Raw genomic sequence first — 19787 nt, 5'->3', positions numbered from 1 at the left:
GTGGACAGCTACACTAACATCCCCGACAATGTGGACAGCTACACTAACATCCCCGACAGTGTGGACAGCTACACTAACATCCCCGACAGTGTGGACAGCTACACTAACATCCCCGACAGTGTGGACAGCTACACTAACATCCCCGACAATGTGGACAGCTACACTAACATCCCCGACAATGTGGACAGCTACACTAACATCCCCGACAATGTGGACAGCTACACTAACATCCCCGACAATGTGGACAGCTACACTAACATCCCCGACAGTGTGGACAGCTACACTAACATCCCCGACAGTGTGGACAGCTACACTAACATCCCCGACAGTGTGGACAGCTACACTAACATCCCCGACAATGTGGACAGCTACACTAACATCCCCGACAATGTGGACAGCTACACTAACATCCCCGACAATGTGGACAGCTACACTAACATCCCCGACAATGTGGACAGCTACACTAACATCCCCGACAGTGTGGACAGCTACACTAACATCCCCGACAATGTGGACAGCTACACTAACATCCCCGACAATGTGGACAGCTACACTAACATCCCCGACAGTGTGGACAGCTACACTAACATTATGGACAATGTGGACAGCAACACTAACATTATGGACAATGTGGACAGCAACACTAACATCCCCGACAATGTGGACAGCTACACTAACATCCCCGACAATGTGGACAGCTACACTAACATCTCCGACAATGTGGACAGCTACACTAACATCCCCGACAATGTGGACAGCTACACTAACATCCCCGACAGTGTGGACAGCTACACTAACATCCCCGACAATGTGGACAGCTACACTAACATCCCCGACAATGTGGACAGCTACACTAACATCCCCGACAATGTGGACAGCTACACTAACATCCCCGACAATGTGAACAGCTACACTAACATCCCCGACAATGTGGACAGCTACACTAACATCTCCGACAATGTGGACAGCTACACTAACATCCCCGACAATGTGGACAGCTACACTAACATCCCCGACAATGTGGACAGCTACACTAACATCCCCGACAGTGTGGACAGCTACACTAACATCCCCGACAATGTGGACAGCTACACTAACATCCCCGACAGTGTGGACAGCTACACTAACATCCCCGACAGTGTGGACAGCTACACTAACATCCCCGACAGTGTGGACAGCTACACTAACATCCCCGACAATGTGGACAGCTACACTAACATCCCAGACAGTGTGGACAGCTACACTAACATCCCCGACAATGTGGACAGCCACACTAACATTATGGACAATGTGGACAGCTACACTAACATCCCAGACAGTGTGGACAGCTACACTAACATTCCTGACAATGTGGACAGCCACACTAACATTATGGACAATGCTGTTTGTGTGACGAAAGTGATAAACGAGCAATCTTACCAAAGATTTATGAATACGGGTTTGCTTAAAGTGAATGAACGCGATTTGCCAATACGTTAAACACAAACACATAAACTAACATTTGTCAATACAATGGGTAGTATCTGCTTGTTGATACATTAGCGGTTCTACGATAGTTTTATTTGCTCTTCATAGACAAGAAATTCGACAAGCAAGTTGTAAACTTTCAAAATACCCCCCACCCCTTCCTTCCCCCCCACTTTCTATCCGACCCTCTACCACCTTTTTTCGAGGAGGCCCGCGCGGTGACAGCCTGTCGTGGTGACCGCTCGCGACAGTCGTGGGGCCGCACCAAGCCACCCGCTTCCCTCCCGCTGCTAAATTTAGAATCCAGGTTACAGGAGGTTTTTCTTCTCCACCTAGGAAGAAAAGGGAGGGGTGGGCTGGGAGCTGCGGCACTATAAGAGGGGGTGAAGCATTCCGTTTTCTGTATCATTGACATGTAGAAAGGTCCCAAACTAGGCGACCCGCCGAGTGATAAAAATACAAGCGTGCTAGCGCGAGTTAACAGTACCGCGCAGTGTAGTAGAGCTGCCTTCACTAGCCACAAATACGCCGTGTCGGTGCGAAGTCTAGACTTTTTAATTCAGTCGCGCAGCAGATTTAATAAGCCAGATTTTTTTTCCCCTCTTCATTCGGAAGGACGGTGTAGCCAAGTTCTGTTGACGAAGTTAGAAGTTTAGTGTTACAGGAAAACAACAACTCAAGTCACGATTCGATTCAATCAGGAGTGGTAAAATCAAGGTGTTTGATTCGTGTGGCCACTGTTAAAGCCCGCACGGAAGTAAACCAGGAAAACTATCCGACAAGTGGGCTGTGTGGTCTAGCCTACATACAGCGGATGGACACATTCTGGACCATAGGTTCAGACCTCCAGGCGGGATAAGCGTCACACGTCTGTGTTGCCGTCTGCACGAGCTAACTGAAAGCTGCTTAATCGGGACTAATCCGCAGATTAGTCTCCTCTCCACCTGGATTATTTGGACTGCTTTATTCAACACATCTCGACCACAGTGTAATGGCTGGCTCAAGTGTTGTGGTTCACGGCGCCAGGCAGCGACTCTGGCATTACTTGATCGTTGGAACTCTGCTGCTCCACCAGACCCAGGGCGACCAGGTAACGGCAATCTAACGTCTGCTTCAGCCTCTTCTTTTACTTACTCGCTCTCTAGACTCCAACATCACATATTTAGATGTTCCCCTCTATCCATACTAGATCTACATTCTATTTCTCCTAATGTTATTAAATATGCTGCTGTTATAGAGGGCCGCTGGGTGATTCAACCGTAGAGCTAAGTGTGAGGGACTAGGATGGGGGATGGGTTGATGGTCAATGGCTCTAGACCGTCCAGGAATTGGAGGAATAGACGTGTTCATGTGTCACACATAGAGAAGGGCCGAGGACGGGCGTTGTTACTGTGGTGTAGTGGGATAGAGAAGGGCTGAGGACGGGCGTTGTTACTGTGGTGTACCGAACATAATTGCCGTGTTCTGGTTGTATGTCATGTAAGCGTGACACCCCTCCCCTCCTGAACACCTCACAAGTAAAGGAAAAGCCCTTGTTCCCCCCGCTCATAAATTATCCTGGAATTGTCTCATGTCGTACGTCTGGCTTGATTAGACTTAGGGACAACACCAACATGACACTCCGCCACAGCCCCGTCCCCTGTCCTTGCTGAACTTTGTAAAACAGATTTTCTTTACTTTCTAGCGATTCAACTAGTCCACCCTTCCTTCTCAATTGTTTTACAACCCCACCAATGTAGGTAATCAATCGTCTCAAGTGCTCAAATGTGTGCATATGATAATGAACACTAGTGACCTTTTTAATACAGACACATCCAGATCATTATAAGACTTTAAATACACGAACTAGCTGCCCCTCTTTAAAGGGATTTTAAATGCAACCGGTATTAAAATTAAAATATAAAAAAACGTGGGAGGAAAAATTGAAGAGAAGAGCACGCTGAATGAATGAATTTATCTCATCAAGAATTACAAATATTTAAACTTTGTTAGGTAGAGATAAAATTAGCCGGTTAAACTTTGAGCGTGTATGTGTGCTGTGTAAAGGGGGGGGGGAGATGTGTAACTTGATACATTGGGATGACATGAACGATACAGGAAGAATGTATGGCCTAGGATGTTCTCGCATTCATAGCAGGATACACTCCACTGTGTTTTCCGTTAGACATTTGCTTATCCGCAAGCCACTTTTATTCACTAGCCACTGTATTATCCACAAGCCAATGTTTTATCTGCTTGCCACTCTTATCCACTAGCCACTCTTTTATCCGCTAGCCGCTATTATCTTTTCACCGATACTCAAGTAGCAACTAATCAGATAGCAGGCTGCAAGTGAATGTCCTTTTTAATTGTAAATAAAAGATAAAAGGGGAAAATACCGTGGTTATTTGTCTGTACAGAAGGAACAGACGTAGAATTAATGTGAACATTGTGAGGATAAAGATGAGTTTATATTTTAAACAAAGTTTTAAAAAGTAGATTACATAGATTAATTATGTTTCTCTACAACTCCAGTAATGATAGAATCCTCTGAAAGCATCTGTAAAAGAGAAATAGTTGAAACTAAGGCCGATGTTGAGGTACCTGTGGTAACGAAGCGATGGATCACATCATTAGAACTGGTGAGTGGAGCACTCAATCAAGCGGAACGAGCCGCGCCGACACATGGCATGTTAGCAGACCACTCCACGGCTGTTCCTTTTTACTCCCGTCCATTCAGGTCACGCACCCGTCAACTCAACAAAAGCCAATTTTAGGGGCAGAGAATTCGATTAAAAAAATTCACGGTGGAGGCTAGGCGATCAGGCTAGGTGAGCATTGGGTGGCCAGTTAGGCTAGGCTAGGTGAACATTGGGTGGCCAGTTAGGCTAGGCTAGGTGAGCATTGGGTGGCCAGTTAGGCTAGGTGAGCATTGGGTGGCCAGTTAGGCTAGGTGAGCATTGGGTGGCCAGTTAGGCTAGGCGAGCATTGGGTGGCCAGTTAGGCTAGGTGAGCATTGGGTGGCCAGTTAGGCTAGGTGAACATTGGGTGGCCAGTTAGGCTAGGTGAACATTGGGTGGCCAGTTAGGCTAGGTGAGCATTGGGTGGCCAGTTAGGCTAGGCTAGGTGAGCATTGGGTGGCCAGTTAGGCTAGGCTAGGTGAACATTGGGTGGCCAGTTAGGCTAGGCTAGGTGAACATTGGGTGGCCAGTTAGGCTAGGTGAACATTGGGTGGCCAGTTAGGCTAGGCTAGGTGAGCATTGGGTGGCCAGTTAGGCTAGGTGAACATTGGGTGGCCAGTTAGGCTAGGCTAGGTGAGCATTGGATGGCCATTTTGTTAGGCTGGGCTAGGATGGTGTGTTTCGTGGCGAGATCATTTCGATTGTTATAAAGCCTTTAGTCAGGTCACAAGACCATCTCACTCTACAATAGAAGAAGATGGTGACTACCATAACAAAGTGAAGTATCAACACTGTCAGTAAGGTGTGCCCTTGTAAAACATCCAACACGCCCCAATCCCCATCTAAAAACACATTATCGATACACCCTTGGCCTAATAGAACTAGTACTGATACAGCTGCAGCAGTGTCACAACAGATCCAGACATTTCCCGATCTATCAAAGACTGGCATCTGGAGCGTGTACACACGCGAGAGACACGTGCGCTTGTTTTTGTTGGGAGGTGTCACCATTAGCACCAGCATGGCCGACACCATTAGCGCCGTCACCTCAAGCAAGCCGGCTGTTTATAAACATGTGTACACAACGGAATAGCCGACCACACAGTAAGCCCACCCGCATTGTAATGTTTCTACACTATTTTATAACAGCTCATTTCTACAAAGATCCTAATTCTGTTTTTTTAAAGACAACGACATGTTTGATAGTTTACAAAGGGAACAGTCGCTTCTACAATTAGAAATCAGTAAGAGCTATTGGCTAGAACAACTCCGTCAAATTAAAGCACGGAAGTTACCCACAGCCCATGAGCTGACCCTCGGGTGCTCAGACTTTGCATAGAAAGAAGCGTGCTCCGAATATCCTCCGTACAGCAGACTTTGCACATCTACAGCATAGAAAGAAGCGTGCTCCGAATAACCTCCGTACAGCAGACTTTGCACATCTACAGCATAAGAAAGAAGCGTGCTCCGAATAACCTCCGTACAGCCGACACGCATGAATGCGTGTAGAGAAAAACTATCGCCACATGAAAGCCCTGCCCTCAAACACCCATTTCCTCCTCTTTAAGAGACCAAAACTTTGAAGGGAAAAAAACCATTCAGATATCAGGGTGGAAAAATGTACAAACACAAGGTACAGTAGAGATGGGTGGTGGGGGTAGCGGGGTAGGGGGTGGAGCACATGAAAGGGTAGGCTACTTTAAATGCATTGCCAGAATTGTCAACTGTTTAATCCGAGGTAAAAAATTCCTGATATGCAAGCATCAATTCATACACTTCAATCTTTGCGCACCCATTAAAAAGGTTGTAAAGAGTTTCCAGTAGCGTAAGCCGTCGACTCGTGGCTCGCCCATTCAAGGTTTCTGTTCAAACAAACATTTCAATCTTAGTGCTGGGCCTTACCTCGTATACAGCCTGGGTGTGGGGAGGGCTGGGACTGGGGTCAAATAGAATAAATCTTTTGAATGGATGATCACTGCCTGCATTGGCACTAAATGATCGTAGAAAAGCTAAACATACAACTAGAAACTAAATTTATCAGTCTTATGTTTTTTAAAAAAAAATGGCCAATGCCATTGGTAGAATGCGGCACGCGAATCTATTGATAAGCTGATCGACGTTAGGGTTCAATAAGAACTATGTGGGCTCCAGAACTAGAAATAGTTCAATTCTCGCCTCCAGCGGGTAAATAGACTAGATCTAGAGTGGGTAAAGGGGCTGGAGTGGAATCAATGCTGTTGTGGGCCCGCCGCTCCAATCTATCCCGTCATAACCTTGTGTGTCTGTGTCCTAGCTTCAAAGGGAACTAGAAATAGTCCGTGCTATGCATCGTTTAACATACGTAACGTACGAGCTTAATTTTAACCACCCGCGACAGCTGGAGCTCCAATGTTAAACATAGATGTATGGAGTACAGAATACATTGACATTTACTCGCCCTGCGGAGCTGAGCTAATTAGACTTTACCGTTGGTAGCTTTGTCAAGCAGACCTGTGTTTATGTATTCAGTGAGTGTATAAATAACTTATCAAAACAAAAGCACACCAACAGACCAACCAACTCAACTCATGCCATGTGGACTCTAACTAAGGAAATATTAAATTCTTTGTCTAGCCTTGTTCTTCAAGTTTACTTATGATTCCGTCTTCTACCGGCTTCTGTTCTTGACATCTCGTATTGTCTAGCCAAGGCTTGTCATTAACTAGCACATGCATTTCTTGAAAGAATTCATCTGATCAGGGGGCGTGCTAGAAATTCACAGATTTATTCCGAACAAAAAATGAACTGAGTCTAGAGGACTTGACATGAGAACAAAACCCGTACACCAGTATAAGTTGGACCCTGGGCCGGGCATAAGATGGACCCTGGGCCGGGCAATGGAAGAGTGCAGTACCGAAAAAGTAAATCTATTGTTACGGTAACAAAGGGCCCAGCGCCCCACCGCGTCAAATCGCCAGCATTTCAGTAAGTCCTAGGGGTGCTCAGATTACCTTGACCCCTGGGGTCAACATTTCAGTAAGTCCTAGGGGTGCTCAGATTACCTTGACCCCTGGGGTCAGCATTTCAGTAAGTCCTAGGGGTGCTCAGATTACCTTGACCCCTGGGGTCAGCATTTCAGTAAGTCCTAGGGGTGCTCAGATTACCTTGACCCCTGGGGCCAGCATTTCAGTAAGTCCTAGGGGTGCTCAGATTACCTTGACCCCTGGGGTCAGCATTTCAGTAAGTCCTAGGGGTGCTCAGATTACCTTGACCCCTGGGGTCAGCATTTCAGTAAGTCCTAGGGGTGCTCAGATTACCTTGACCCCTGGGGTCAACATTTCAGTAAGTCCTAGGGGTGCTCAGATTACCTTGACCCCTGGGGTCAGCATTTCAGTAAGTCCTAGGGGTGCTCAGATTACCTTGACCCCTGGGGTCAGCATTTCAGTAAGTCCTAGGGGTGCTCAGATTACCTTGACCCCTGGGGTCAGCATTTCAGTAAGTCCTAGGGGTGCTCAGATTACCTTGACCCCTGGGGTCAACATTTCAGTAAGTCCTAGGGGTGCTCAGATTACCTTGACCCCTGGGGTCAGCGGCTGTACGTGCATCAACCTACTGACAGCTGTCTTTCTTCACGTCTGCTGTGGCCACGCCTGATCCATTCACAACTCACACTGGTATATATAGACCATTGTTCTACTGGGGCGTAAGCTCCAGATCTCTGATTGTCCATTGACAAATGGAAAAAAGAACTTGATGCAGCCAAAAGTTTCCCATCAGTCCCCCACTCACGTGTTGTGGTCCCACCAACCGTCGACCTCCAGGTGCAGTACACAGGTCATTTCTTGCTCTGTTTGACAATCGTAGCAATTGTTGAATTGCTTTTTCTTATGGGATATCACCGGCCTCTCACGTGATAATGTACCGGTCACTCTAAGGTCACTTCCCCTAGTGCTTTGATTGATGCACTGTCGTGTTAGATGTCCGTTTGTTCATGAGCACGACGGTACAGGCAGGTGACTAAGTTCTAAACTAGCACCGTACACATGGCACTATACATTCAGGGCTTTACATATAGCGCCATACACATAATAACATACACATACGGCACCATACATACGGCACCATACATAAAGCAACGCTTATGTAGGAAGAAGATGAAGACTATGTCTGACAGCTAATTAGACAATGTTTGAGTATGAAAAATGAAATGTTTTCATTTGCTTCAAGTAGAAAAATGAAATGTTTTCCATTTGTTTCAATCTGCTAGAGGCCATGACGTGTTGTTTAAAGAACCGGGTCAAGCCTTTATACCGTGTGAGGGGACTATGGGAGATGCGCCATTGTCATAGTCCTTTTTTGTCCACCAAATATTTCACTAGACAGCATACCAGGGGCGCGTCCTTATGCCATCTGTTGATGTGTGTGTGTGTGTGTGGGGGGGGGGGGGTGGTAATGTAGGCCATGGGTTAGAACAATGTTCTTTATGTTATCAAATAGCTATCTTTGAGTACTATCCACCCCCCCCCCCCCCCCCCCCCCCACACACACACGTGCTTCTGCCAGTAGAATACATGAAAAATAGACGCACTGACAATGTTAAAGTTGAAAAACCAAAAAAAAAAAAAAAAACGGTTCGTAAGTAATCCTGCCAGCATTAGAACATGGGTGTGAGGAGTGTCGTAGATTGTGGTGTAGAATCAAGGCTACATAAAGACCAGTCAGTCTTCCAAAGCATTCATTCATTCATACAACTCTGGTCAGCATACCGATACCAAGTGTCATAGAGAAGCTTCAAAGTTTGGTTATCGATTTTTGTAAACCTTTCAATGAAATAACCTTGGTCTGGGGGCCAGGTTTCACTACTTCTTGTGTACCTGACGGTCGCTAGACGGAACTCTGGCACCACGCGTGTCAATCGCGTGTGATACAACGTCTACATCATAACGTTGGTTTCAACAATCACTTATATATACCTAGGTTAAAGAAATTTGGTTTCAACATGAACTTATATACACCTATGCTAAAGAAATTCATAGAATCGCGTGGAAGGGGTGGGGTGGGGCAAAAACCTAAAAACGTTCCGTGTATTGGTGATGTAATAGGTCGGGAGTTGGGGTCACGCTAGATCTGCCCCCCCCCCCTCCCCCCACAAGTTTAGCCAAACAATTTATGCTGGGGTCACGCTAGATCTGCCCCCAAGTTTAGCCAAACAATTTATGCTGGGGTCACGCTAGATCTGCCCCCCCCCCACAAGTTTAGCCAAACAATTTATGCTGGGGTCACGCTAGATCTGCCCCAAGTTTAGCCAAACAATTTATGCTGGGGTCACGCTAGATCTGCCCCCAAGTTTGGCCAAACAATTTCTTCTCTTAACAAAAATCCATGGCGTTCTATTTTTTTTTTTAAATCCCGTCAACACAAGGAGCGGGGACCGGCAGGGTGGTAGCGGGCTGATAATGGGGTGGACGGACAAAGACTCCAGCCACATGTGTCGCGGCCTAGTGGACCAAAAAACGGCCCTGGCAATAGCAAGCCTAAACTTCCATTCAACACGGTAGCCGGGCGGAACGCTGAGATAAGCCAGGGTTCAAGCCACAGTTCATCAAACGGTGCACGCGATACAAAACATGAGATTACACTCGCATTGTTTTAACAATCTGGCACGCTGGTTTATATGATTTAAGGTGTGTTACAGGCAGGCTAAATGTATCTGGTCACTGGACCATAGCCTACACCACCCCCAACACTCGCAACACACTGGTCCCACATACGCTGTCAGCTTATTGTTCAACTCTATTATCTTTATTAATTAACACTAGGATTGAACTAGGATTTAAAAACAATGAGAGAAGTACAGTAGGAAGCTGATCCTAAACATTAAAACCTGTGTATGTATTAGGATGGGTGAGGAGGGGTATAATATAAACTCTATAAACAGGAGAATCAGTGGGAGGTCAAATATAGACTACATAACAGCAACAGCTTGAATAGAGTAAATATTGCGAGCCATGCTGTGTTTATATCCAGATAGAGCACGAGGCTAGGATAACAATGGAGGGGACTAGCACAACAGCAGGTTGCGATATCATAGGAGAGACAATTCAACATTTCATCACACAATCTTGTCTGTCATATCTCATTCATTAAGGCAATCTGTCCTTGTTTTCCTTTGATACCATGTGTAAAGACTCCACAGAACCTGACGCCATGTTTCTGTCCCCAGATTGGCCTGCCAGACTTCTCCAAGCTGAAGGTCCACTACCCGGGCTACGCCCACCACGGCGGCCGGTTCCACGACCACCAGCTGGTGCAGGCTATCGGCTGTGACTCCAGCCTGCTCCTACACGACACCAGCGCCCTACGCCTGTCGGTGGCGCTCAACAAGATCGGCGGGCCCCACTCCCTGGGCAAGGAGCTCATTCGGCTGTCCAAGTACGGCCGGGACAGCGTCAGCGGCAGGAACAGCATGCAGTACATCTACCACCCCATCGCTTACGGCCCCTACCTGGCTGACAAGTACGGCTACCCGACTGTCTCCAAGCTCCACGAGTCGGATCCTCTCAGTACTAAGAAGGTGAGTACACAAAACACGTTCAGTCCAAATTCTTCAATTCTATTTGTACACAACATACTCAACACTATAACTATAAGCTATCAATGTAGTAAAAAACATGTTTTTCTGTGTTGTTTTTTTTTAGAACTTTTGGGGCAAGCAGGGCATACTGCGGGTCATCACCTACACCAAGAAGCAGAACATGCCCAAAGGACATGTGGCACTTTGGGACTGTGACCACTTTCATCAAGCCAGAGACTGGATAGCCGGCCACAGCCTCATCACAGTAGAGTTCTGGGAATCTCCTGGTAAGTTCCTGGCATATCAAACTAGCTGGGTGCTTGAAATATCAGACTAACTGGGTGCTAGAAATATCAGACTAACTGGGTGCTAGAAATATCAGACTAACTGGGTGCTTGAAATATCAGACTAGCTGGGTGCTTGAAATATCAGACTAGCTGGGTGCTTGAAATATCAGACTAGCTGGGTGCTTGAAATATCAGAATAACTAGGTGCTTGAAATATCAGACTAGCTGGGTGCTTGAAATATCAGACTGGGTGCTTGAAATATCAGACTAGCTGGGTGCTTGAAATATCAGACTGGGTGCTTGAAATATCAGACTAGCTGGGTGCTTGAAATATCAGACTGGGTGCTTGAAATATCAGACTAGCTGGGTGCTTGAAATATCAGACTGGGTGCTTGAAATATCAGACTAGCTGGGTGCTTGAAATATCAGACTGGGTGCTTGAAATATCAGACTAGCTGGGTGCTTGAAATATCAGACTGGGTGCTTGAAATATCAAACTAACTGGGCCCATGTATGTAGTTACATTATGATTTTTATGAAAGATGAAGTTTTAACGAAAACTTTTTCTCCTCCAGACTCAGACTGCAGCAACATGCAACCTGCTGCCCCACCCCCAGCAGACTTCCCCAGACTAGAAGACATCCTACCCCAGGTGCCGCGGGGCAAGAAGCTAAGGCACCATCACTGGGAGAAGAAGTTTGTGAAAAAATACTTCCAGCTTCACAAGCAGTTGAGCATGCAGAGGTGAAAACCTTGTCAATGTGTGCTGACTACATCTACTAGTGCCAAATCTTCATGTCTGAACTGCTGGCTAGCACAGTGGGCTTCTGACTAGCACAGTGGGCTTCTGACTAGCACTGTGGGCTGGTGCCTAGCTCTGTAGGCTAGTCTGTTGAGTTTTGCTGCCTGACTTTCTCCATAGTTCAAGACTTATGTGATTTAATTTATATACACTAACATGGAGCTATCAGTGACTATAAAGTATTCAAGTTAGATGGAGGTGGCACAATGAAATGGACACAGGTCAACCGACCAGCCAAGGGTGACTTGGGAAAGACAGAATGTACAAAGGTAAAACCCCAAGTTTAGCCGTGTTGCCTAAAAATGCCAAGTTCAGCCAGGTGTTGTGTGAGAAATGCCAAGTTCAGCCAGTTGTTGTGTGAGAAATGCCAAGTTCAGCCAGTTGTTGTGTGAGAAATGCCAAGTTCAGCCAGGTGTTGCCTGATAATACCAAGAGAACTAATGCAGCATAATATTTGAACTTTTCCAACTTGAATCAAAATCCATGTGTTTTTTATGTACTTTACACTGCCAAAAACCATCTGTTACCATATATACTAATATGTATATGTATGTAGGTTCAACTGTAATATAAATATATCTATGTTTATGGAGGTAACTGTTATTTAAACATGTATATGTTTGTGGGATGAATGTTACTAAGTGTCGCAGACATACGTGTATGTGGTGTGAATGTTTTGAAAATGTGTATGCATGTGGGGACAACTGTTCTATAAATATGTGTAAATGTGGATTTCTGTAAGAAGGTTTTCTTGTTGTACTCTGATCATGCATTTATTTATTCTCAATTTAACACAATGATGTCCTTATAGAGCAACTGGAAGGCCTGAGAGCAAAACATTGAGGGAATAGTCAGCCTTTCACATAGGAGCATGTTATGAAGTATATGTGATGTATGATATACGTAGTGTATGGCATACATCATATATGTTGGCGTAAGATGTGTCTGAAGGTTTAAAGTTTAACAAAAAATAAATGCAGCATTTATGCTGAAGGAAGCTGTTCTCAATGGTTTATTTAAGCTGTTCTCAATGGTTTATTTAAGCTGTTCTCAATGGTTTATTTAAGCTGTTCTCAATGGTTTATTTAAACTGTTCTCAATGGTTTATTTAAACTGTTCTCAATGGTTTATTTAAGCTGTTCTCAATGGATTATTTGAGCTGAAGGAAACTGTTCTCAATGGTTTATTTAAGCTGTTCTCAATGGTTTATTTAAGCTGTTCTCAATGGTTTATTTAAGCTGTTCTCAATGGTTTATTTAAGCTGTTCTCAATGGTTTATTTAAACTGTTCTCAATGGTTTATTTAAGCTGTTCTCAATGGTTTATTTAAGCTGTTCTCAATGGTTTATTTAAGCTGTTCTCAATGGTTTATTTAAGCTGTTCTCAATGGATTATTTGAGCTGAAGGAAACTGTTCTCAATGGTTTATTTTAGCTGTTCTCAATGGTTTATTTAAGCTGTTCTCAATGGTTTATTTAAGCTGTTCTCAATGGTTTATTTAAGCTGTTCTCAATGGTTTATTTAAGCTGTTCTCAATGGTTTATTTAAACTGTTCTCAATGGTTTATTTAAGCTGTTCTCAATGGTTTATTTAAGCTGTTCTCAATGGTTTATTTAAGCTGTTCTCAATGGTTTATTTAAGCTGTTCTCAATGGTTTATTTAAGCTGTTCTCAATGGTTTATTTTAGCTGTTCTTAATGGTTTAGTTAAGCTGAAGGAAACTGTTCTCAATGATTTATTTAAGTAACTGTGCCATGATTGATCATTTACACTGTACATTTTTTTATCTCTTTTTTTCTTCTGTAATTACTTAAGCTTTGGCATTGATTTATAAAGTTATTTGTAAATAGTCCTATCTGTTAATATACATAGATGCACCTGGTTGTACTATTGTCCAGCCTGTCTGGCTCTTAGGTCAGTGCTCTGAGAAATTTTGGCTCAGTGGAACATTGGCTCAGATAGATTTGCCAGTAAGGGGATCTGACAGTTAGATTAGTGCTCAGAGTAATGTTGGCTCAGAGTAATGTTGGCTCAGAGTAATGTTGGCTCAGTGGAACGTTGGCTCAGATAGATTTGCCAGTAAGGGGATCTGACAGTTAGATTATTGCTCTGAGTAATTTGAGTGCCAAGTAAACTAGACAGGACTCTTTCAACCACAACATGCACACACCTTGTTATTTTACACCATGTTTCATTTCTAACTTTAAAAATGTAGGCCTAAAATAGTCATTGCCAGATATTTTAAACATTTTTTATTTAGCCAAACAAAAGATAATCACAACTAAAGTATTTTTTTTAGTAATGAAAGGCTTAGATTGAAGAGAAAAAAAATGTGTTGACCAAAGCAGTTCATAAAGTTTTGAAAGTACTGCTATTGGCTACATGCTACCTCCTGGCTGTCACTACCTCCCAAAAATCTACATCATTGTACATTTTGTTTCAGTTGATTAATACTGGTCTATTACAGCACTTGTCAAAGACAGCACATCCACAAGATGTAAATTAGTTAGGTAGCTGTCTGACTATATATGTCACTTACTGATACTTTTTTTGTTGATGCAACCATTATGTTTTACACTATCTTGACTAGTTATTTCATGCTGAACAAAAAAGCTGATGTTAATGTTTTTAAACTGCGATGACTAATTGTTACTTGCTGAACTTGAGGAACCAGTTATTAATTTGCTATGCTTGTTTTAAGTGCTACATTCTGTGTTCAAATAGAGGTACAGATTGGGGAGGGGGGGGGGGGGGGGGGGAATTCCCGTTCTACTTAAGTGTATTTAATATGGGCGTTATTAACGATTGGGAATTTTGTTTTTAAATACTTTTACGAGTTGGTATTTATAAATTAAATGGAAATTTTAAAATTCTCCTGTTTGAAACAAATAAAACATGTTTTATATTGAAAGATATTTTTTTTTTAATTTGCAAGCATTACTTAAATAAAATAAATATTTGAATGAAGCTAAAAGATAATTTGATTAATCCAGATATAAAATGGCATGCCTGGTTTGATCATGTCAACCATTTGTTTTACAATGTACATTCACCATTCCCGGTTTACAATGTTTGACCACACATTCCTGTACTCAGTGTTTTAGATGTTTTACATCGCAATCATATGCTACTGTAGCTTAATTTACTACTTAAAAGTTGACTTTTAACCCTTTCTACTCTTGTTCATTAACATTTAATATTAACATTATAAGATATTTTTAATGAATTGAAACCATTTAAAAATAATCTTTAGTTTATAACAGAGACAAAGCAATTAAGCTTCTGTAGCGCCATCAAAGAATTATATAGTTCATAAATACCAAATATTTTGTTTATCAGTATAATGAGTATTTCATTACAACAATGTGTTTTACCTTGCTTTTTTTGTATGTGTAATCATTTAACTAGTCATTATTAATTTTTTTTTTAATATTATTTTATTATCTTGTGCTATGCTTTAATTATTCTTCTGTGCCTTTTGTGTTGATGAAACAATAAAGCATGAATTCAGTTATTATTGCCACCATTGGTTTTCTCTAATTATTTGTTGTGCTTTGATGGGTTAGTTGTTTTCTTATCAGAGGGACAAATGGAATCCTAGGATATTTCTAAAATAATTTTACTGCTTGATTTAAACCAAACCTAAACTTCATAATGAGATAAACTGACCATGGCACTGAAATTTATTATGAGACAAACTGACCCTGTCTTAAGCTTAATGAAATAAACTGAGCATGTCTTTATGCTTCTTAATGAGGCAAACTGAACATAGTATTGAACTTCATAATGAGTCAAACTGACCCTGTCCTAAAACCTCATAATGAGACAAGCTGACCAATCATAGTCTTGAACTTCATAATGAGACAAACTGAACTTGTCCTAAAACCTCATAATGAGACAAGCTGACCCTGTCCTAAAACCTCTTAATGAGACAAACTGAGCCTGTCCTAAAACCTCTTAATGAGACAAACTGAACCTGTCCTAAAACCTCTTAATGAGACAAACTGACCCTGTCCTAAAACCTCTTAATGAGACAAACTGAGCCTGTCCTAAAACCTCTTAATGAGACAAACTGAACCTGTCCTAAAACCTCTTAATCAGACAAACTGAGCCTGTCCTAAAACCTCTTAATCAGACAAACTGAGCCTGTCCTAAAACCTCATAATGAGACAAGCTGACCCTGTCCTAAAACCTCTTAATGAGACAAACTGAGCCTGTCCTAAAACCTCCATATGAGACAAACTGAACCTGTCCTAAAACCTCTTAATGAGACAAACTGACCCTGTCCTAAAACCTCTTAATGAGACAAACTGAGCCTGTCCTAAAACCTCTTAATGAGACAAACTGACCCTGTCCTAAAACCTCTTAATGAGACAAACTGAGCCTGTCCTAAAACCTCTTAATGAGACAAACTGAACCTGTCCTAAAACCTCTTAATCAGACAAACTGAGCCTGTCCTAAAACCTCTTAATCAGACAAATTGAGCCTGTCCTAAAACCTCCTAATGAGACAAACTGAGCCTGTCCTAAAACCTCATAATGAGACAAACTGAACCTGTCCTAAAACCTCTTAATGAGACAAACTGATTACTTGTTCATTTTTTAACAGAAGGCGTTATTTTACCGTAGTAGTAGGAAGCATTACAATATGTCTTTAAACCATATCAAATTCATAACATCTATTTCTGTTGATATTCATTGCTTAGGCCTACTTACCACAGTGGTACAAACTTAAAATCCTATGATTTAATAAGATACCTTTGATGTTCAATTTAAAGTGTGCATGTCTTCATCCCTAAGTTCACACAAGTCAAATTTTTCAGACCCCCCCCCCCCCCTAGTGTGGATTGTGTGGATAAATGGCGTGAGATCCCTTAAACTTCCTTATATCTATATATATAATTGTCTACGTGGGGACCATGCGAGCCACCACCACGTAAGGGCTTAGGCAATCCTACCATGCTCTCTCTAGGCATATAGCTACCACCCCCATCCCACCCCACCAGTCTGATGAGCTGTGGTTTACGACGAATGTTTACAATCGTAGAGCCGGGTTGAATTAGTGATGGCTATTAGGGGCAGATAATTTAGTATTTAAACGATTTGAAACGAAGTGGAGATAACAATTTCTGCATGATCTTTTCATTGTCGTCTGTAAATTACGGCTGCTTTCACTGGGTGGGGGAGATGGCAGGTGAGGGGGGTAGTGTCGAATTCACAAATTATGAATTGCTGATCAGCAGCAAATAAAACAACTAGATAGCGGTGTATGCTACGTCACGGGGCAGCTCATATTGTTATAAACGGTAAATTTTTAGAAGGCACATTTAGTGGAACTGGGCTATAGAAATGTTGGGATATATTACAGTGATCATTAAAACTGACCATTTTACCCTACCCCAAACACTACACAATAATGAGTACAACTGACCCCCCAAATCCCACTGTTCTTGACCATTTTACCCTACCCCAAACACTATACAATAATGAGTACAACTGACCCCCCAAATCCCACTGCTCTTGACCATTTTACCCTACCCCAAACACTACACAATAATGAGTACAACTGACCCCCCAAATCCCACTGCTCTTGACCATTTTACCCTACCCCAAACACTATACAATAATGAGTACAACTGACCCCCCAAATCCCACTGCTCTTGACCATTTTACCCTACCCCAAACACTATACAATAATGAGTACAACTGACCCCCAAATCCCACTGTTCTTGACCATTTTACCCTACCCCAAACACTATACAATAATGAGTACAACTGACCCCCAAATCCCACTGTTCTTGAATCAACAGACTGCATGATTTCTGCAGCAGCAGGAGAGCTATCTTCACTTACTATGTTAGTCTATAACGTTTTGTAGTTATTCTCATTTACTGTTATATAACAGTAAGTGTTAGGATGGGACTTCCTATGGAACTGGGCTATAAAAGTGTTGGGATAATGAGCACATAGAGGCAAAATGTTTGTAGAATCTGCTGCTTTATGATATGATATAAAATTAGCTAACTCTAAGCACTTTTATTAAATCTAATATAGAGTAAAGTACCATTTCCAAATTACTAGAAATCAGTAAAAGTTAAAAGAAGCTTAGGGAACCTGTATGTTCTACTTAATTATAAAAGCTCATCTATTTAACTGAAACAGTGCTAAAGTTATTGATATTTTAGAACCCATAAAAGAGTAAAGTGCCATTTCCATAGATCATTAATTCAAAATGCAAAAGAAACCTAAGTACAGGATCTTATATTTTTAAAATTTTGTTTACCTAACTGAAATAGTCAAAGTTAACATGAAAATGGAAATAGCTCCAAATGTGAAAGAGACCAGCGTTTACAGTGTAAGACATACATGAAATTTTGCCCAGCTAACTGAAACATTACTTATCATGTTCACAGACAGACAGACATACTGACAAGATAAACTGGGTTTTTTGCCACTTAGGTAAGGAAGGCATAAAACATCTAGATTTGTCACTATTTAAATACATATGTGAGAAAGTTAAAGTGGACTAGGGTATATAACTGCAACAAATAGTTTATAAAAAATAAAAACAGAGTTATCTTACCTGGAATATTTCAAAAATAATCTCAGATAAATTTTACTTGTAGGTGAAAATAATTTTAAAAATAAATCGGGAGTGGTCTCCCCCAAACTTTCTGTAATATTCTTATATAACACTAGGGGGATGGCAACTCGGGATATAGACATGATTTTTAATCCATTTTAATTACTTAAACTTTTAAAAATAGAAAAGAATCTCATAGAAAAAAGAATTGCACACCAAACGCAAAAAAAGAGGTGTATAAAAGTGCGGAATATTATTAGTACTTTATAAATTTACATGCGTTTGTTGAGAAATAGGAAATAGCCTAAATTACTACTTCCAGTCAACGGAAATAACTCAAAATTTGATAGAAGGCAGAGAATTAGATCTTTTACTTACATGTGAAATTTCATTAAAACAAATCTATCTGAAACTGTACTCAAGCTATGAAAAATTAAAAGTAGAATAAGTGTTCCACTTCCAGTTACCACAAATCGCTGAAAAGTTGATACAGAACTACAAATCTGATACAATACTTATATATGAAATTTCATCAACCTAACTGTAACGGTACTCAAGTTATCATGTTCACAGACACACACACGCACAGACATACGAACAAGATTGCAAAACTATGTTTTTCCGAATCAGGAAGGTGTAAAACGGCGAGATTTGTAAAAATCTCAATTTTTTTTTTTTGCACGATTACAATACTTTCTCTATACTTCCCATACGAGAAAGTAAAAATATTTTTTTTTTTTAAGTAATACTTTTTCCGCAAGGGAACTCTCTTAAAATTTTAAAAATTGCACTGTTTACACTTTAGACATCTTAAGAATAACCAAACTTTAAATCAGTGGTTCTCAACCAGCATGAAGCCTTTTGCTTAACTGTTACTATAAAAAGCAAGAAGATACTGTACTCCTAACAATTTTCAGAGAGATTCTCCAAGTTATAGTATTAGAACAAAAATGTTACTTTCAACTTCCTAAATTATTTCTAGCAGAAAAAAAAATAAATAAACAGCATCTTATTCAACAAGTGTGCCACATGAAACATGAGTAACAACTGCAAAAATAGTAACTTCAGCAATCAATGAAGAGTTACCTTACCCTTTATATATAAACTAAGGGACAGAAATGAGACTAACAAAAAATGTAAAGAGTTATCTTACTTTTCCAGTGGTTCCTCTAGTGATTCCATGAATTTCCCAACAGATATGCGTAGAACCTCAATTTCACTGAAATATTCACAAATAACAGTAAATTAATTCAAATTATTTTTAAAAAGCAGAATTATGTTTACATTTTACTTGATTAAATAAAAATAAACACAGAATCCTACATGAAAATTGGCAGCTAGTACACTTGGTATAGATTTGTGCTTAACTTTATAGTGTTAAGTATTTTCAAAAATCAATTATTTTTTTTTAATTAAGAGATATATACATTTTAAAATAG

At 41.5% G+C, this 19787-nt stretch overlaps 2 protein-coding genes across 9 annotated transcripts in view; one reads left to right on the top strand and one right to left on the bottom strand.

Moving 5' to 3' along the window:
* LOC131937268 (anaphase-promoting complex subunit 4) overlaps positions 1-19787 on the bottom strand; it is a 106793-nt gene that overhangs the window by 49842 nt on the left and 37164 nt on the right. For all 7 annotated transcript variants that reach the window (XM_059294561.1, XM_059294554.1, XM_059294560.1 and 4 more), the window contains exon 23: positions 19502-19567. In XM_059294561.1, coding sequence (XP_059150544.1) covers positions 19502-19567 — 66 coding nt within the window. The remainder of the gene's footprint in view (positions 1-19501; positions 19568-19787) is intronic.
* Positions 1890-14511, top strand: LOC131937270 (uncharacterized). 2 transcript variants are annotated; one of them, XR_009386182.1, is made up of 5 exons: positions 1890-2557; positions 10330-10680; positions 10805-10967; positions 11543-12088; positions 12151-14511. XR_009386182.1 is itself a non-coding variant. In XM_059294563.1 (4 exons), exons 1-4 carry the CDS (start codon positions 2459-2461, stop codon positions 11713-11715), a joined length of 786 nt encoding a protein of 261 aa, XP_059150546.1. In that variant the 5' UTR covers positions 1890-2458; the 3' UTR covers positions 11716-14511. The 2 variants fall into 2 exon arrangements, 1 of the variants encoding a protein (XP_059150546.1); XM_059294563.1 differs by having other exon boundaries at positions 11543-14511.

The sequence above is a fragment of the Physella acuta genome, unplaced genomic scaffold (assembly GCF_028476545.2).
Source record: "Physella acuta isolate Inbredline_101_S28 unplaced genomic scaffold, ASM2847654v3 ptg000205l, whole genome shotgun sequence".
Lineage (NCBI taxonomy): Eukaryota > Metazoa > Mollusca > Gastropoda > Physidae > Physella > Physella acuta.
Note: the sequence above shows the minus strand (reverse complement) of the source record. Positions and strands in the feature narration are given on the sequence as shown.

What these genes read in the sequence shown, in the direction of transcription:
- LOC131937270 (XM_059294563.1), top strand. Translation starts at nt 2,459, where the DNA reads ATGGCTGGCTCAAGTGTTGTGGTTCACGGCGCCAGGCAGCGACTCTGG. An exon ending in ACCAGACCCAGGGCGACCAG is followed by an intron (nt 2,558 to 10,329) that starts GTAACGGCAATC and finishes TTCTGTCCCCAG; the next exon opens with ATTGGCCTGCCAGACTTCTC. An exon ending in AGAGTTCTGGGAATCTCCTG is followed by an intron (nt 10,968 to 11,542) that starts GTAAGTTCCTGG and finishes TTTCTCCTCCAG; the next exon opens with ACTCAGACTGCAGCAACATG.